The sequence below is a fragment of the Alosa sapidissima genome, chromosome 13 (assembly GCF_018492685.1).
Source record: "Alosa sapidissima isolate fAloSap1 chromosome 13, fAloSap1.pri, whole genome shotgun sequence".
Classification (NCBI taxonomy): domain Eukaryota; kingdom Metazoa; phylum Chordata; class Actinopteri; order Clupeiformes; family Clupeidae; genus Alosa; species Alosa sapidissima.
The window spans coordinates 32,077,749-32,092,640 of NC_055969.1; the positions used below are offsets into that span (position 1 = coordinate 32,077,749).

Sequence of the window (14,892 nt, forward strand, 5' to 3'; positions counted from 1 at the left end):
TTTAACTTACCTTGACGGCATCCTCACTGCCAGCACAGGCTCCTCTCTGGATAAGAGTGTTGCCGGTGTCGATCACGCCGCGGATGCGGTCGGCGTTGGCGTGAAGCTCAGCCTCGAAGGCCTGGTGCTTCTGGTGCTTGCTCTGTTGGTGGCGCGGGAGGGGCAGAGGGGACAAAAAACATCAGTCAGCGTCACAGAAGGGGCTCACGAGAGAGTGGAGAGTGATGGAGTGGTGCCGTTTTCCCTTTTTGAGTTGAGTTGGGTTGAGTTGGTCCAGATTGTGTACCTGAGCAACCGCTATGTGTGTTGCTAGTTCAGATTGTGTGGAGTCAGTAAGAGTTTAGTTTTTTTTTAATCAAACTTCCATAAGAATGTGTCTATTAAAGAGTGTCTGAAGCACCATGGCACCCAGTTAAGGTGAGGTGAACACAAACAGTGACATTGAGACACCACTTAACAACGTGGACAGATGATGTGTCCTACGTCTACAGACAGGACAACTGCGGTGACAAGACAAGACACTGATATACAAATGAAGTGAAGAGAACGTCATCCAGGACATATGAGCATCTCTGGAGCTCCTACGGAAGCGGACATGTTTTGTCTTGTGCTCGTTCCACATGCTGGGATAGGGTGGGGAATGGGAAGGAGAGAGCGGGAGGAGAGGATCATAGCACTCGGCTAAAAAGCGTTCACGCCAAAACAAAACCTACTTCTATACACACATACACACTTCACACTGCTGCAAAAGCTGTTTGGGCTCCCAAGTTGAGAGCTTTATTGCCGGTCCTATTGCAGGTCGCTTTGGAAAAACATAAAAAGCAAAGCTAAAGTCTCCTCCTCTCCTTCCACTGTTTGAACTTCAAGTTTCACCGACCAGATACAGATATATTATTGAATTTAAAGAGACGTCTATGACCAAGTGATCCATGTCAGTGCCTTCCAGGCCTTTGGTCACTGGTCATAAGAGCACCCAGTGTGGAACGAGCTGCTAAACAAAACAACCAGCTTCAGACAAAAGAAAATGGGAAGCCACGCCCAGCAATTACAGTCACATCATAATGATGGATAAAAAGACAAAATGGTTGAACTCAAAACATTAAGGACAAAAAAAAAAGATGATGGTATGTTGACAACAAAAATTACAAGATGGAACAACTGAATTAAGAAACCAAAACAAAAAGAAGCCACAACACGCGTGGGTGCGATGGACACAGTAGACAGATGGTACTGGACTACGTGTCTACAACATACGACAGACAGGACACAGACGCAGTACAGACAACACGAGGAGGCCCTAGGGGTTAGTCAGCTCAGGACACTACTCCAACTTACCAGCAGCTTGGACAGCTAAAAACAGACAATAAAAACAAAGAGAGGTTCAGAGTCATTGCCAGTGGTCAGTTGGGAAACGGTTGGCATGGGGAGCTAGCATATAGGGGCTGGGTATTCACAGTTCATTATTTACAAGAGGGACTGGGTATGGAATCTTTATTATTTACATAAGGGACAGGGGATCAAGGTTTTATTACTGACAAGGGAGCTCAGGACTGGAGCAGGATTAACTTCACAGACAGCGGTTATAAACAAACTTGCATCTAACAAAACAACATGTAAAACTGATTAAGATGGTTGTTTTTCCCTCCTAACCAACAACCACTCATTCCAAATACACATTACAAGAAACTGATGCAAGATTTACAAAATAAGTAAAAACAAACAAACCAAACAACCAACCAACCAACCATCAGGAAGAGCTAAAGAGCACAAGTGGCTCCCCCAGAGGAGTGGAGCTGAACAGTACCTGGATGTTGGTGGGGTCTTTGTAGGACTCGTCAGAAGCGGTTTGCAGCTTCTCGCTGATCCAGGCCTCAATCTCGTCAACGTCACGGCTGAACTGCTGCAGCGTCTGGGACTCGCCCAGCTTGGAGCGCTTCTCGATCATCTGGGCCTTCAGGCGGCGCCATCTACAGGCCAAAGATAAACATGACCGGTGAACAATATGATGCCAGTACAGGCACCGGGGAACTTTAAGCACACATCATTTTAAGGAATTTCAAGTGGTTGGTTGAGGAACAGTTGCTCTGACCTGTCCAACACCTCATTACGACGGTCGGTGATTTCAGGCTTGGCGTAGTGGTCAGCTCCAATCAGCTGGTCAGCGAAAGACTGCAGGGCAGCAATCTTTTCCTCCTACAGAGCAGAAGTGGGAGTCAAACTCATTAACAACAGGCCTGCTAGAAGGCTTTACACACCATTACATCTTGAGACTGAGCGTGTCTGGTAAGGTAGTCCCATGTGACCGACCTGGACATTGATGGCCTTGTCGAAGTCCTCGTGCTTCTTGATGAGGGCCTCCACGCTGTCCAGGGAGTCTCCCTTGTCGTCGCTGGCAAGGAAGGCCTCACGGGCAGCCATCCAGTTCTCGGCCTGCTCACAGTCCCTGTTGAACAACTACAGAGAGAAAGAACGCTTTTCAGTCCACTTCGGTGAATTAACCACCAATCATCTGATTAGTGATGTGACTATGGGCCTTGCTTCTCCTCCATCCATGTAGTACGGAAATGTTGACATTTGCTTTGTCAGTCAGGGGCACGTTTCCCAAAACCATAGCTGCTAACTAAGTCATTTGTTCACAACGGAGTTCTCATTTCAAACGGAGCTTAATGTGATGTTCTGAGTGTCCTGGCTGTGGCATCCTCACCTGCAGCTCCAGGCACTGGTCCAGCATCATCCTGCGCTGCACCCAGGCCTTCTCCAGGTCAGCCCGCTCGCGGTCCAGTGCCTCCAGCTTCTGCTGGATCTCAGGGCTCGCATAGTGGCCACGGGCCAGCAGCTGCTGCCCAAACTGCTCAAAGGCCTGGAAGGTGCCCGCACGGGCGTCGATCTCAGTGCGGTGCTCCTGAGAGAGAGAAAGAAAGAGAGGGGAGAGAGAGAGAGAGAGAGAGAGAGAGAGAGAGAGAGAGAGAGAGAGAGAGAGAGAGAGAGAGAGAGAGGGAGAGGGAGAGGGAGAGGGAGAGGGAGAGGGAGAGGGAGAGGGAGAGGGAGAGGGAGAGAGAGAGAGAGGGAGAGGGAGAGGGAGAGAGTTCCAGAAGACAATGAGAGCCCAGCAATGAACTGAAGAGTAACACAAACCATGTAGAGTTCTTGTAGAACTTCAGTGAGTCCAGCAATCTACTGAAACTGTACAACACAAGTCAGAACTGATGTGACTCTGGCAGAGCTCATTGTAGCTCTGAGTGAGGAGTGTGGTCAGGTCAGGTCAGCTACCTGGTGTCTCTCCAGCAGGGCCTCAGCTCCGGTCACGTCCTTGGCCAGCTCGTCTGAGGACACCAGCCCCCTGATGCCGTTGATCCAGGACATCAGGTCTCTGTGTGCAGAATAATCAATACCATCACGTCTGACCTTTTTAAAAATCTACCACTGACTATTCTTCACATTTTTGAAATGACCTCCTGTTTTTTCTGCCTTTCAGGAGAATCATGTAACAAGTGGTGCAAGAGTCATCATAATGAGAGCATTCAAACGTCCATCCACACGGCCCTCACCTGAAGTCACTGAGGAAGCGCTGCAGATCGTGGGAGTTGCCCAGCTTGTCCTTGCGCTGGTCAGCGCGGCCCACCAGACTACTCCAGGCCGTGTTCAGCTCCGTGCACTTCTCCTTGATGTCGTCCACCGCCTCTGGGTGCGACTGGATCAGACGCTCGGCGGTCTCGCCCAGAGAGTTCACCTGGTGGAGGAGAATATGTACAGTCAACAGAACACTCACAGCCAGCGGTTATACATATACATATACACACACTGTATTGAGAAATGGGAATAAAGTGTCATAATGCATTGGCATTAATGTATTATGACGGTGTGTGTGTGTGTGTGTGTGTGTGTGCGTACCTTGTCTCCCAGGGCAGCCAGGTCCCTCTCGAAGCCCTCATGTTTGCGCTGCAGGGCCTGTACGCTAGCCAGGTCGTGGCCGTAGTTATCGGTGTTCAGAGCCTGGTTCTTCTCCTCGATCCACTCCTTAGTCTCATCAGCATCCCTACGTACCACACACAGCACATGATCCATCAGTCTCCCTGTGTCTGCACTTCTCATCAGTGGCATGGCATCACTGAAGGGTAGGCTATAATGCTATAAAATATCTGATGCATTTAACATACATTTATGTATATGTCCGAACTATGTGATCATGTCCTTCTGTGTGTGTGTGTGTGTGTCCGGTGTGTGTGTGTACGTGTGTGTCCGTGTGAGTGTGTGTGTGTGTGTGTGGGTCTGTCTGTCTGTGTGTGTGGGTCTGTCTGTCTGTGTGTGTGTGTGTGTGTACGTACGTATGTGTACACTTCTCTCACCTGTGGAACCTCTGCACCTCGTGAGCACTGCCCAGCATGTTACTCCTCTCCTCGGCCAGCTGCTGCAGAGCCCTCCAGCGGTTATTCAGCTCCTACAACACACACACACACACACACCACACACACCATTAACTTCCAACTCTCTCGCGAACTCACACACATTCACAGGCAGGGAAACAGATGCCCAGCTGCAGAGAGAAAGAGGACTGCTACCCTTAAGACTAGGGTCATTAATATTAATGTCATATGCCATTGTCTCTAAAAATATATATTTTTATTTACGGTATTAATGCATTTGAAATGTTATTATCTACAAATGAACTGTAATCTATTTTAATCTAGTGTATAAAGTCAGACTGCCCAGCAAGAGGTAGACTGACAAAGCTCGCATAAACACAATTATTTTATTCCTTCAAATGACTATCCGGTAATAATTTCACTATTTTATCTATTTAAAACTGTAAGTGTGTGAAAGCTTGCTGTTTTATTAAAGATGGCATAAAACAAAGATTGTTGACATTCAGGCAGGGCGGTACCATGGAGGAGATTAGGAAGGCGATGCACAAGCACGAACACACACAAAATGGAGGATGGACAATCAGGGGAAGCATTGGGTTTTGGCCGCTTCCTGCCTAAGCTCAGGTCAGATGAACAGTGAAACAACATGTAGGGGGTCTGATGGATTAAACTGAGGTATGCAACACTTAAACAGAACGCTGTTAACTACGATGATGGCAATGACTTGACAACGACACAACAAATCTACAGACACGCGGAACAGAAAAGACAAGGACAAATCTAATGAAAATGCAACAAAAATGGACTCAGGACAAGATGGAGTACAGGAAGACACTAAACAGTTGGACCGGTGGCTCCATGCCAACACCACAGGAACACAGACAGACTCATGGCTGCGGCGGGTTAGTGTCCAGAACACATCAATCAGACATAATGCAGGTGGTCAGTTGGACGGGACTGCATGGACGACGAGGAAGATGAGGAAGATGGGGGAACGGGAACAGGGCGACTGGGGGTGGGGGGGCTGCAGACCTGATCTTACCTTAATGGTATTAAAGTTAGCCGTCGTTTGGACAGCCAAGCGAACAGACTACAGAATAAATGGGGGGGGGGGGGGGGGGGGCGTGGCATAGGGAAGGGAGGAGGAGAGAGAGAGAGACAGAAGAAAAACCGCACCAGTCAGGAGTCACCACATCAGTGCACACGTTCAGAAACCAATTAACAAGCGCCATTACCCGGCACTACAGAGGAGCAGAGGCCCAAACCACCAAAAGCACCACCATGCCACCAGCAGAGAGCATGCATTAAACATTTACCACTACAAGACAGGGTGCTGCTGGCTCACGTTTCTGTGTCAGAGTGTGTTTCTGTGTACTTGGATAGGGTCTATTGTGTAAGATGGTGTAAGTGTGGTTGAGTGTTAATTTCAGGTCAACCCAGCAGAGACCTTAGTACTGCTGAGATGTGGTGGAGAGTTACTGAGTTATTGTGTGTTCCAAAGGAAGACAAAGGACTGTCTGCTCTTCAATTTCAATGGGCAATCTAAAGGTCTTGTTGTAGCAGTTGTAGTAGCAACAACAAATTGTAATTTAAAAAGTGGGAACATTACATTTACACAGGGGTCAACTCAAAGGACTAAATTAGTATATACACACACTCATGCTTTTTTGCTTTTTCATTTGGTTAAAAGGTCAAAGTTCAAAGTTTAAATGTCAGTAACTGTAAGACACAGTGGCCTTGTGGCAAGTCAAAAATGTCAGTTTTACCTTCCATGGGGAGGCGTTCTTAGAGTCCCCTTCATCCTGTAGAACGTATAAAAACCTTACTTTAGTTTATCTAAGTACACTGAACATAAATAATATTTTAATGGAAGTCATGCAATGGGCAATTCCATGGAAAATTACATTTTTTGTAACATAACACCAATAAAATGGGATGGTATGGTATGATGTGAATGATTACATGAAATTTGAGGATTTGCTATTTCTGGCTGAAGAATGTAAATGAGAAAAAATGCACAAAAAAATAATGTTATCATTCACATCATACAAATGCCAAGGCATTTCACTGGCGTTATGGATGTGACAAAAAGTAAATTTTCCGTGGAATTGCCCCAATCCACCACAAAAAGATCACCTCCAAGGTTGCAAACATGCACTGGTATGGTTCAACATAATCTACTGTGAAGTATCCCATTTAAATGAACAGTAAAACGGGCCGACAGATGTTAGTAAGACAAACATCAAATCCCCTGTAAAAACCCACACCAGTGGTTAGCATGGCATGCAGTTCTACTCTAGGTACAGACTCGAAAGAGTCTACCTGGCCAGGTGCTGAGGCCAACATCTCTTGTTGCTGAAGAGGAGGGAAAAAATTAAACAAAAAGAGTTGCATGGGTCATCAGTACATTTATTCAAACTCATGTCTGTTGCAAAGTTAAACACTGAGGACTGTAAACATATAGCTGCTGTAAAGAGGACTAGACATATGGCTACTGGAACAAGGACTGAGTGGCCGCTGTAAAAACATGACTTAATAAGTGGCCCCTGTATAGAGGACTGTACAGCTGTAGCTGTTTTAATGAGGACTGAATGTTGCTGATGTTGCTGTAAAGAGGACTGTAAACATGTATCTGCTGTAAAGACATGACTGTAATAAGTAGCCGCTGTAAAGACATGACTGTAAACATGTATCTGCTGTAATGAGGACTGTAAACATGTATCTGCTGTAAAGACATGACTGTAATAACTGGCCGCTGTAAAGAGGACTGTAATAAGTAGCCGCTGTAAAGACATGACTAAGGTGCCGAGTGGGCTCACCTGGGCCTGCACCACAGGGGCCTCCTCGGCCATCAGGCCCTCAGACTCCAGCTCAGACGCCACCTTGTTGATGTCCCTCAGACGAGACTCATTGGCCTTCAGGTCCTGAAACAAACAAAAATTATATGATTAGAATAGATTTCCAGGACAACTGCACAACTCCCACCACAGATTGCAGAGCTTGGTACTAACATTTCCACCTTGCATGGCAAGCTTCAGAAATACATGATAATAGAAAATACTAATATGTACAGACAGAACAACTCCTTAATACGTATACCTATGACAGAACAGCTCCAGCTAAAAATGAAAACCTCTCTCTAGGCCAATCTTCACAAATTCAGACTACGGTCTTGGCGTGGAGGTGGACGGTGGGTCGGTCAGTCGTACCTTCTGGAAGTCATCAAACTTCTTCTGCAGCACCTCCACCTGCTCCAGGTCGGAGCCCACCTCCTCGTTGGTGAGGGCGCCCTCCTTCTCGTTGATCCACTGCTGCAGCTCGTTGGCCTCCCGGAACAGCATGAATTTCTTGCAGCTTTTCTCCAGCATGTCCTTTCTCTTCTCACCCAGCTCCAGCAGGGTGCCATACCTGCAGCGACGCCACACACACACACACTTACAATCACACATCGGGTGGCTCTGGGCCGTATTTACAAAGGGGACGCAGGCTCAGGTTGACTCAAAAGTCCCAACAAAGCATTGGACGTTGTTGGGAAAGTTATGGTTGAAACCATGACAACTACTCTAATTGGTCTTTTAACCAATATGAAAACACTTTCATTTGGTTAACCACATCCACAGCAATGGATGATTACTTAAAGAACAAAATGTTTACATCTGGTGAAGCAAATTCAGAAGAGGTTTTGAAAACCTATTTTGTCTTGATTATACAGATTTTGTAAAATCAGGATGCATGAGCAAGTCTTCACAAATTCTACAACACACACTGATGGAGAAAGTAGATGGAAGATCACACCAGGTAACTATCTACCAATCAACACAAGACAGCAACAGAGAAGGAGGAGCAGTGAGAGAGCACTAGCTTCTATTCCCAAGCTGAATAGAAGCCTAAAGGAAGATGGAGGATGCATCTGTGACACGGATAAAGAGGAGGAAGAGGAGGAGGCACAAACGAGACACAATGCATCACTAGATACACCACACAGAGTTAGTGAACAGAAGACAAAAACGGTTAAATCGGGTCGAAGAATGAAGGAGTGAGCACCGATGTTTAGGGAGTGGGTCTACGGCACGTGGCTTGGCATGGTGGATGATGATAGAAGAGAAAGTGAGTGACAAACGGACCACAGTAGACAAAGAGAGGGAGGCTGGTCCTGGAGGTGTGGGGGGGGGGGGGGGGGTTGGGGTATACTCACAAGTCCTCCACCTGCTTCATGCGTACAGACACACTGCACGCCTCCTTGGTGACCAGCGTTCTGATCGAGAGGGAGGGGTCACCCATGCATGCGTTAGTGGGTTAGGGGGAAAGAGAAGAGAGAGAAGAGAGAAGAAAAGGGCCAAGAAAAAAAGAGCAAGTGATGAAGTCATTAGTAAGAAAGAAAGAAAGAAAGAAAGAAAGAAAGAAAGAACAGGGAGGGAAAAAGGTGCTTCTGGTGAGAGCCAACAGTTAAGAAGTATTCAAAGTGATGGAGGCCAGTTAAGAGTGAGTGTTTAAAACAGAAGGTTCAGAAGAATGTTAGCTTCCTGTGAAAAGTCTTGGAAATCGACTTAAAGCTCTTAGTGCAGGAAAGGCATGCTAGACCTGAATGCTCTTAACCAGTCAAGAAGTCGGATTTAAGAAGCACTAGCTGCGAGTGGTGGTTCTGCACATTCTCTTACTGGTTCTCAATCTGATCCTGACGCAGGCCGATGCTGCCCTGTTCATCGAGCAGGTTCTCGCGAGAGGACGACTGGGTGGGGTCCAGCTTCTTCACATAGGCCGCGGGCACAAAGCCCTGACGGTCATTCACCTCCACTTTCCACCAGTCCTGAGGGGAGAACGCAGGGCAGAACATGTTAACGTTAGACTGGACACACTGGACCGTCAAATCAGGCCTTGAGTTTAGTAGACATTACAAGCCTGTTCTCCAATTCAGGTATTATTACAAAATATTTGTACAACCCGGTTGCTCTTACAATGTTATCATCTGTAAGTGCTTTTTTTTGAACAAGCTGTTTAGTATAGGCTATAGAAAAATACACTGCCTGTGTGTATTTTCTATAGATCACTTCTATTACAGTGGAGAATAGACCTCGGCATTTAGGGCTAGAGTGCAGCACTGTGCAGTACCTTGTTGGTGCTGTTGAGCAGGGTGAGGATGTCGCCCTTCTTCATGGTGACCTCGCGTGGGCTCTTCTCCTGGTAGTCATAGAGGGCCAGCACCAGCTCCTTGCCAGTCTCATCGTCGGTGGGCGCCACTTGTTGCTTTTGGGGGTGGGAAAGGAAATGCACATTTACTGTGACTCTCACAACACCACTCCATTAACACCATAAGTTTTGAATTATTTCTTAGTTATGCTAAATTGTTATTAGTAACAGTATAAAGAATGGTTTTAACTATTCTTTTGTCCCATCAGACTGTATGGAATCTTCAGTGTGCTCTGTGCCAGGCTGAGACTTACCCTGCAGGCCTGAGCCTGCTCCTTCAGGGACTGGATGCTGCTGCCGTAGGCGCTCAGGTCAGACATCAGAGCCTCGTGCTTCTTCAGCAGAGCCTGGGGATGTGGTCAGATGAGGACACATTAGCACACGACAAGACCTCTTACTCTTCAACACCCTTCACCCATCTGAACGGCTTAGACTGATGAATGGATAGTCCTCAGCTGATCTGGAAGCCTAGATGCTTTAGAAGCCTTTAGAATTGAGCATACATTTTATAACCAACACCACAGATTACTTCTCTTAAGTACATTTACGGATCTGCTGAATCTGATCACCATTTTGTTGCCATAGTGTTTAATCATCAGAACTGCCAGGTTGAATGCATTTATTTGATCACACATAATGACCACCAGAGACAAGAGGACAATGAAGACCATCTTCTCCTCACCTCAGCCGAATCCTCGTCTTTGCCGTAGTCGGGGCTCCCCACGATGGGCTCCTTCTCCCGCATCCAGGACTCGGCCTCGTTGGCGTCGGCGAAGTACTGCTGCGCCTGCAAAGAGTCCTCCAGGTCCTGGCGGCGCTGGCCAGCCTTGCCCTTCAGCGTGTCCCAGCGGCTGTTCAGTTCACCCAGCTTCGCCTTCACCTCCTCACCAGCGAAGTGGCCTGACCACCACGGAGGGAAACAACACTTCAGCCACCTCAGCAAGTCTCTGCTCTCAATTCTCATTAACCTGGTTACAGTTCTACATAAGCTTTAGGTTTTACTCCAAGTATCAACGTGAAAAAAACGTTTTATGTCTCTTCATGTGTTAATTAAAGTCGCAAAGGAACATTTCCAGAGCTCCTTGTCAGGTCTGAGGTACCCACCTTCCTCCACCATGGCCTCGCCCTTCTGGGTGACTGCCTTGATGCGTGGCTCGTGTCCACCAATCTCAGCCTGAAGGGCCTGGTGCTTCTTCAGCAGGTTCTGCACTCCAATCAGATCTTTGCCTGAGAGAGAGAGAGCGCAGAGGAGAAAGATTAGGGCCAGGAACATCATTATTCTATGATCATATAATCTGGTGCATTCACCCATCCCAAACACCTGACTTAAAGAACAGTAGGCACTGTAGAGATACCTCAATAATCCCCCCTACAAGTACAAACACGCACTTACAAATATCACACTCAATCACATCAGTATGGGCAACTAATCTACATAATCAAAGCCCTTTCAGGTCCATACACAGTCCACTTCTGATCGATGTATCTACTGACCTCTGTTGGTGGAGGCGGCGATGGGCTCCTTCTCGCGGATCCAGGTCTCCTCATCCTCCACGTCCCTAAAGAGCTGCTGCAGGCGCAATGAGTCGGACAGCTTCTGCTTGCGGGCGGCCATGGGCTCCTTCAGGGCCTCGTAGCGCGCCACCAGGGCTTCCTGTTTCTTGCAGATGTTGTCGGCGTCAAAGTGGCCGGCCTCTTGGAACTGACGAGCCTGGATGGTGATGCCGTCAATGCGGTCCTGTTTGGGAGAGAGATTTAGGGGACAGTGTAAACATATGGCAGGTTTGGTGAGCTAGTGGTGTGGGACTATTTTTTGGGCTTTTTTTTTTTTTGCCTTTTTTATTTGGACAGGACAGTGGAGAGTGACAGGAAGCAAGTGGGAGAGAGAGATGGGGTGGGATCGGGAAATGACCGCAGGTCTGATTCGAACCTGGGTCCCCGTGGGCACTCGGACCCGTATATGGTACGGGCGCTGTAGCCTGCTGCGCCACAGCGTCCCCGGTGTGGGAATATTTTGGTATAAAGACTTAATTATGCTATTCATACTATCTAGATCCTCATTTGCCTACATTTATAAAGCTGTATTTATGCGTTCTAAAGGAGGGAATGTAGATACAAATAAGTAGAAATGAAGACCCATATATTTAAAAAGGGCAAAAAGTACTTATTTTACATTGAGGAGACTTCAACATATTTACACATCCATCAAATTAGTCAAATGATGGTGACTGATCCGTTTCCTGAGCAACAGTCAGGTCACTCCGACACCCTTTTACCTGGTGGGCAGCTACGTCAGCCTCCAGCAGCGCGTGCTTCTTCTGCAGGTTCTGCACGCTGGTCAGGTCTTTGCCGTAGTCGTCAGAGGCCAGATGGCCCTCCACCTCGTACAGCCACAGCTCGATGTCCTCCACGTTGCGGTTGAACTGCTGCTGCTGGTTAGCCTCACGCAGCTTGATGCCTGATGGGAAATGTAGTACAGAGAAGAGTGAGGAGTGGCTCTAAAGACATCCATCAGTGCTGCTAATCCACAGAGTCACTCTTCACAATACAATGCAGAAAATCACTCTTCACAGACCAACCATTACATGACAGAAAAACAGTATAGACGTTCAAGAAAGGGGTCTGTTTAATGATAAACATTTAGGACCGCTAGGACTTCCTTTCCGTTCCCACTATTACTAAATTAATGAAATGTGGAAATATATGTAAAAGCTAAAATTCAACACATTTGTACATTGCTCAATAGATAAACACTACAGACAAACCAAACCGTTTGGGTCCTCACCTTTGAGCTCGGTGGCTTCCAGAAGCTTCTTCCACTGGGTGCTGACCTCGTCCATGCGGGTGGACACCTCGCCTGAAGCGTAGTGGTTGCCGTCGAGCAGTTCCTGGCCAGACTTCTGCAGAGCGTCGATACGGCTCTGGTTGGCGGAGAGCTCGGCCTCGAAAGCCTGGTGCTTCTGCACTTTACCCTGCAGGTTGGAGGGGTCCTGAGAAGACAAGGGGGGAGAAGAACCAAAGATGAAGCTTCAATTTCCCTGAATAATCTGATACAATATAACAATAATAAAGGAAAGTGACGAATCTATTGACGACTGCACCTCACCAGCACCTGGAAGGCTGTGCACAGGAACTTTATCATTTTTAATAACAATAATAAAATAAAAATAAAATTAGACTGTTCAATGCATTGTCTACCTATGCACATTGTGTATGCGGAATTACCGTACTCTGTTTTTAGCCATTTTATTTAATGCAAACATCCTTTACCAAGCCCTAAAAAAACAGAAACGGAGCTGACGATGACCCACCTTGTAGGCCTCGTCAGTGGCAGTCTTCATCTTCTCGTTGATCCAGCTCTTGAGCTCGTCGGAGTCGCGGAAGAACTGCTGCAGGTGGAAGGAGTCTTCCAGAGCAGCACGGCGAGACTGAGCACGCTCATGGAGGGCGTTGCGTCGACTCAGCAGCTAAACGACAGAAGGACAGGATGGTCATCTCTCATAAACTCACTCATGTAATATACTTCATATTCAACACTGTCTACTGTGACAGGTTGCCATCCAAACTATTCGCAGTGGCTTCCATATCATATGATCTCAAACAGGAAGTGTGATTGAGTGTAAAAGAGTAAGCACTCACAGCATCTCGGCGAGTGGCCACATCCTCCTTGGCGTAATGGTTGTTCTGAATCAGCTTGGTGGCAAACTCATCGAGGGCCTTAAACACAAGAGAGGACAGAGCAGCAGGTTACGTTTCCCCATCAGAGACTCAGCAAGTCTCATCTGAACAGGTGTTACTGAGGTGTGCTACAGAGGGGGAGCCTTACAGTGATCTTCTCCTCCTGGGCACTGAGGGATTTCTCAAAGTCCTCGTGCTTCTTCAGCAGAGCCTCCACACTGTCCAGGGAGTCGCCCAGGTCCTCATTCAACAGGAAGGCCTACGGACAAGGGAACGCTTTCACAACGGTTTCACCAAGCTCCTATTTTGGACTCACTTAGCTACGACACTATGTGTCTTGTCGAGTATGTCTGGAACTTTCCCAAAAGCATAGTTGCCAACTTAGTTGGTTGGCAATGGGAAATTGCATTGCAACCAACAAAGTTGCTAACTTAGCTAGCAACTATGCTTTTGGGAAACGCACCCCTGAATATTTTAAAATGTTTGACAAACTCAAACCCAGTTATCAGATACTGAGCTACCCCTCAATAATGCTGTGCTTATGAGCCTCATATATTATACGCTTATATATTGTTATACTCTTATATATATTTTACTCTTATACACACCTCCTGTTTGCTCATCCAGTTGTCCACCTGCTCGGTGTCCCTGTAGAAGAGCTGCAGGTCCATGCACTGCTCATACTGCTGCCTACGCAGCTCCCACAGCTCCAGCAGAGACTCCTTCTCCTCAGACAGGATGCCCAGCTACACACACACACACACACACACACACACACACACACACACACACACACACACACACACACAAAAAGACATCAATGTGTGTTCTCTAGTTCCACCACTGTAAAACATAGAAAACACACGCACACGTATATACACAAACATACACATACACACACATACCTTCTCTTTGACTTCCTCAGAGGCATAGTGTCCGGTGTTGAGCAAAGCCTGGCCAGCTTCGTCGGTGGCCTTGAAGCTGTCTTCATGAGCATCAATTTCTCCCTGAGAAGAGGAAACAAACATTCCTCACACACAGGAAAATCCACAAATATCAATAGAGATTGAGAATGTGTCGTCATCATGGCATTTTACCATTGGTGAACGCAAAGCATTTTGGGGATCCGTGGCAATCCATGCCCATGTAAACCAATGTAAACGGCCAAACGTACCCATAATCTTGGTCACGTGTTTTAGCAATCTCCATAGTCTAATAGCCAAATAATCCATTCAACTGTAACACCCAGCCACCAATACTGACTCCATGGAAGTTGTTTGAGTGGGTTTGCCTCAGAGTAGCTATATCTATTTTCGCTAATGGACAGGTTCTCTAGTGAGCTATGGTGTTGTACCTTGTGCTCCTGGTGGCGGTCAAGCAGCGCCTCAGCTCCGGCCACGTCGTTGGCCAGCTCGTCAGCGTTGATGAGGGCCTTCATCTCAGTCACCCAGCTGGTCAGGTCACGGAAGTCAGCAGTGAAGCGCTGCAGTCTGGGGGGGAAGCGCAACCGACAGCAATCACCTTACTGCACAGTACTTAAAACATTACACGCTATTCCTTTCAATTCTTCAATCCATCTGATTCCATCTTTGAACTCTCAATTCTATGATCTTAAAACACTTAAACCAATACCCACAACCCATACAATTTAAGTTTAATGGCC

The 14,892-nt window shown here is 47.1% G+C and overlaps 1 protein-coding gene across 11 annotated transcripts in view; it reads right to left on the bottom strand.

Moving 5' to 3' along the window:
* Window positions 1–14,892, bottom strand: part of sptan1 (spectrin alpha, non-erythrocytic 1) — a 35,912-nt gene that overhangs the window by 8,221 nt on the left and 12,799 nt on the right. For 3 of the 11 annotated variants that reach the window (XM_042059634.1, XM_042059628.1, XM_042059629.1), the window contains exons 8-37: window positions 14,584–14,719; window positions 14,135–14,236; window positions 13,838–13,975; window positions 13,378–13,488; window positions 13,191–13,268; window positions 12,863–13,018; window positions 12,337–12,541; window positions 11,828–12,009; window positions 11,046–11,289; window positions 10,656–10,778; window positions 10,234–10,451; window positions 9,806–9,898; window positions 9,474–9,608; window positions 9,023–9,171; window positions 8,560–8,619; window positions 7,574–7,772; window positions 7,184–7,288; window positions 6,687–6,719; window positions 6,131–6,166; window positions 5,407–5,454; window positions 4,347–4,438; window positions 3,892–4,036; window positions 3,549–3,730; window positions 3,271–3,370; window positions 2,705–2,902; window positions 2,308–2,454; window positions 2,090–2,193; window positions 1,805–1,967; window positions 1,336–1,350; window positions 11–142 (exon numbers count right to left, since the gene is read on the bottom strand). In XM_042059634.1, coding sequence (XP_041915568.1) covers window positions 11–142; window positions 1,336–1,350; window positions 1,805–1,967; window positions 2,090–2,193; window positions 2,308–2,454; window positions 2,705–2,902; window positions 3,271–3,370; window positions 3,549–3,730; window positions 3,892–4,036; window positions 4,347–4,438; window positions 5,407–5,454; window positions 6,131–6,166; window positions 6,687–6,719; window positions 7,184–7,288; window positions 7,574–7,772; window positions 8,560–8,619; window positions 9,023–9,171; window positions 9,474–9,608; window positions 9,806–9,898; window positions 10,234–10,451; window positions 10,656–10,778; window positions 11,046–11,289; window positions 11,828–12,009; window positions 12,337–12,541; window positions 12,863–13,018; window positions 13,191–13,268; window positions 13,378–13,488; window positions 13,838–13,975; window positions 14,135–14,236; window positions 14,584–14,719 — 3,829 coding nt within the window. The remainder of the gene's footprint in view (window positions 1–10; window positions 143–1,335; window positions 1,351–1,804; window positions 1,968–2,089; window positions 2,194–2,307; window positions 2,455–2,704; window positions 2,903–3,270; window positions 3,371–3,548; window positions 3,731–3,891; window positions 4,037–4,346; window positions 4,439–5,406; window positions 5,455–6,130; window positions 6,167–6,686; window positions 6,720–7,183; window positions 7,289–7,573; window positions 7,773–8,559; window positions 8,620–9,022; window positions 9,172–9,473; window positions 9,609–9,805; window positions 9,899–10,233; window positions 10,452–10,655; window positions 10,779–11,045; window positions 11,290–11,827; window positions 12,010–12,336; window positions 12,542–12,862; window positions 13,019–13,190; window positions 13,269–13,377; window positions 13,489–13,837; window positions 13,976–14,134; window positions 14,237–14,583; window positions 14,720–14,892) is intronic. The other 8 variants (XM_042059637.1, XM_042059633.1, XM_042059635.1 and 5 more) reach the window with 6 other exon arrangements.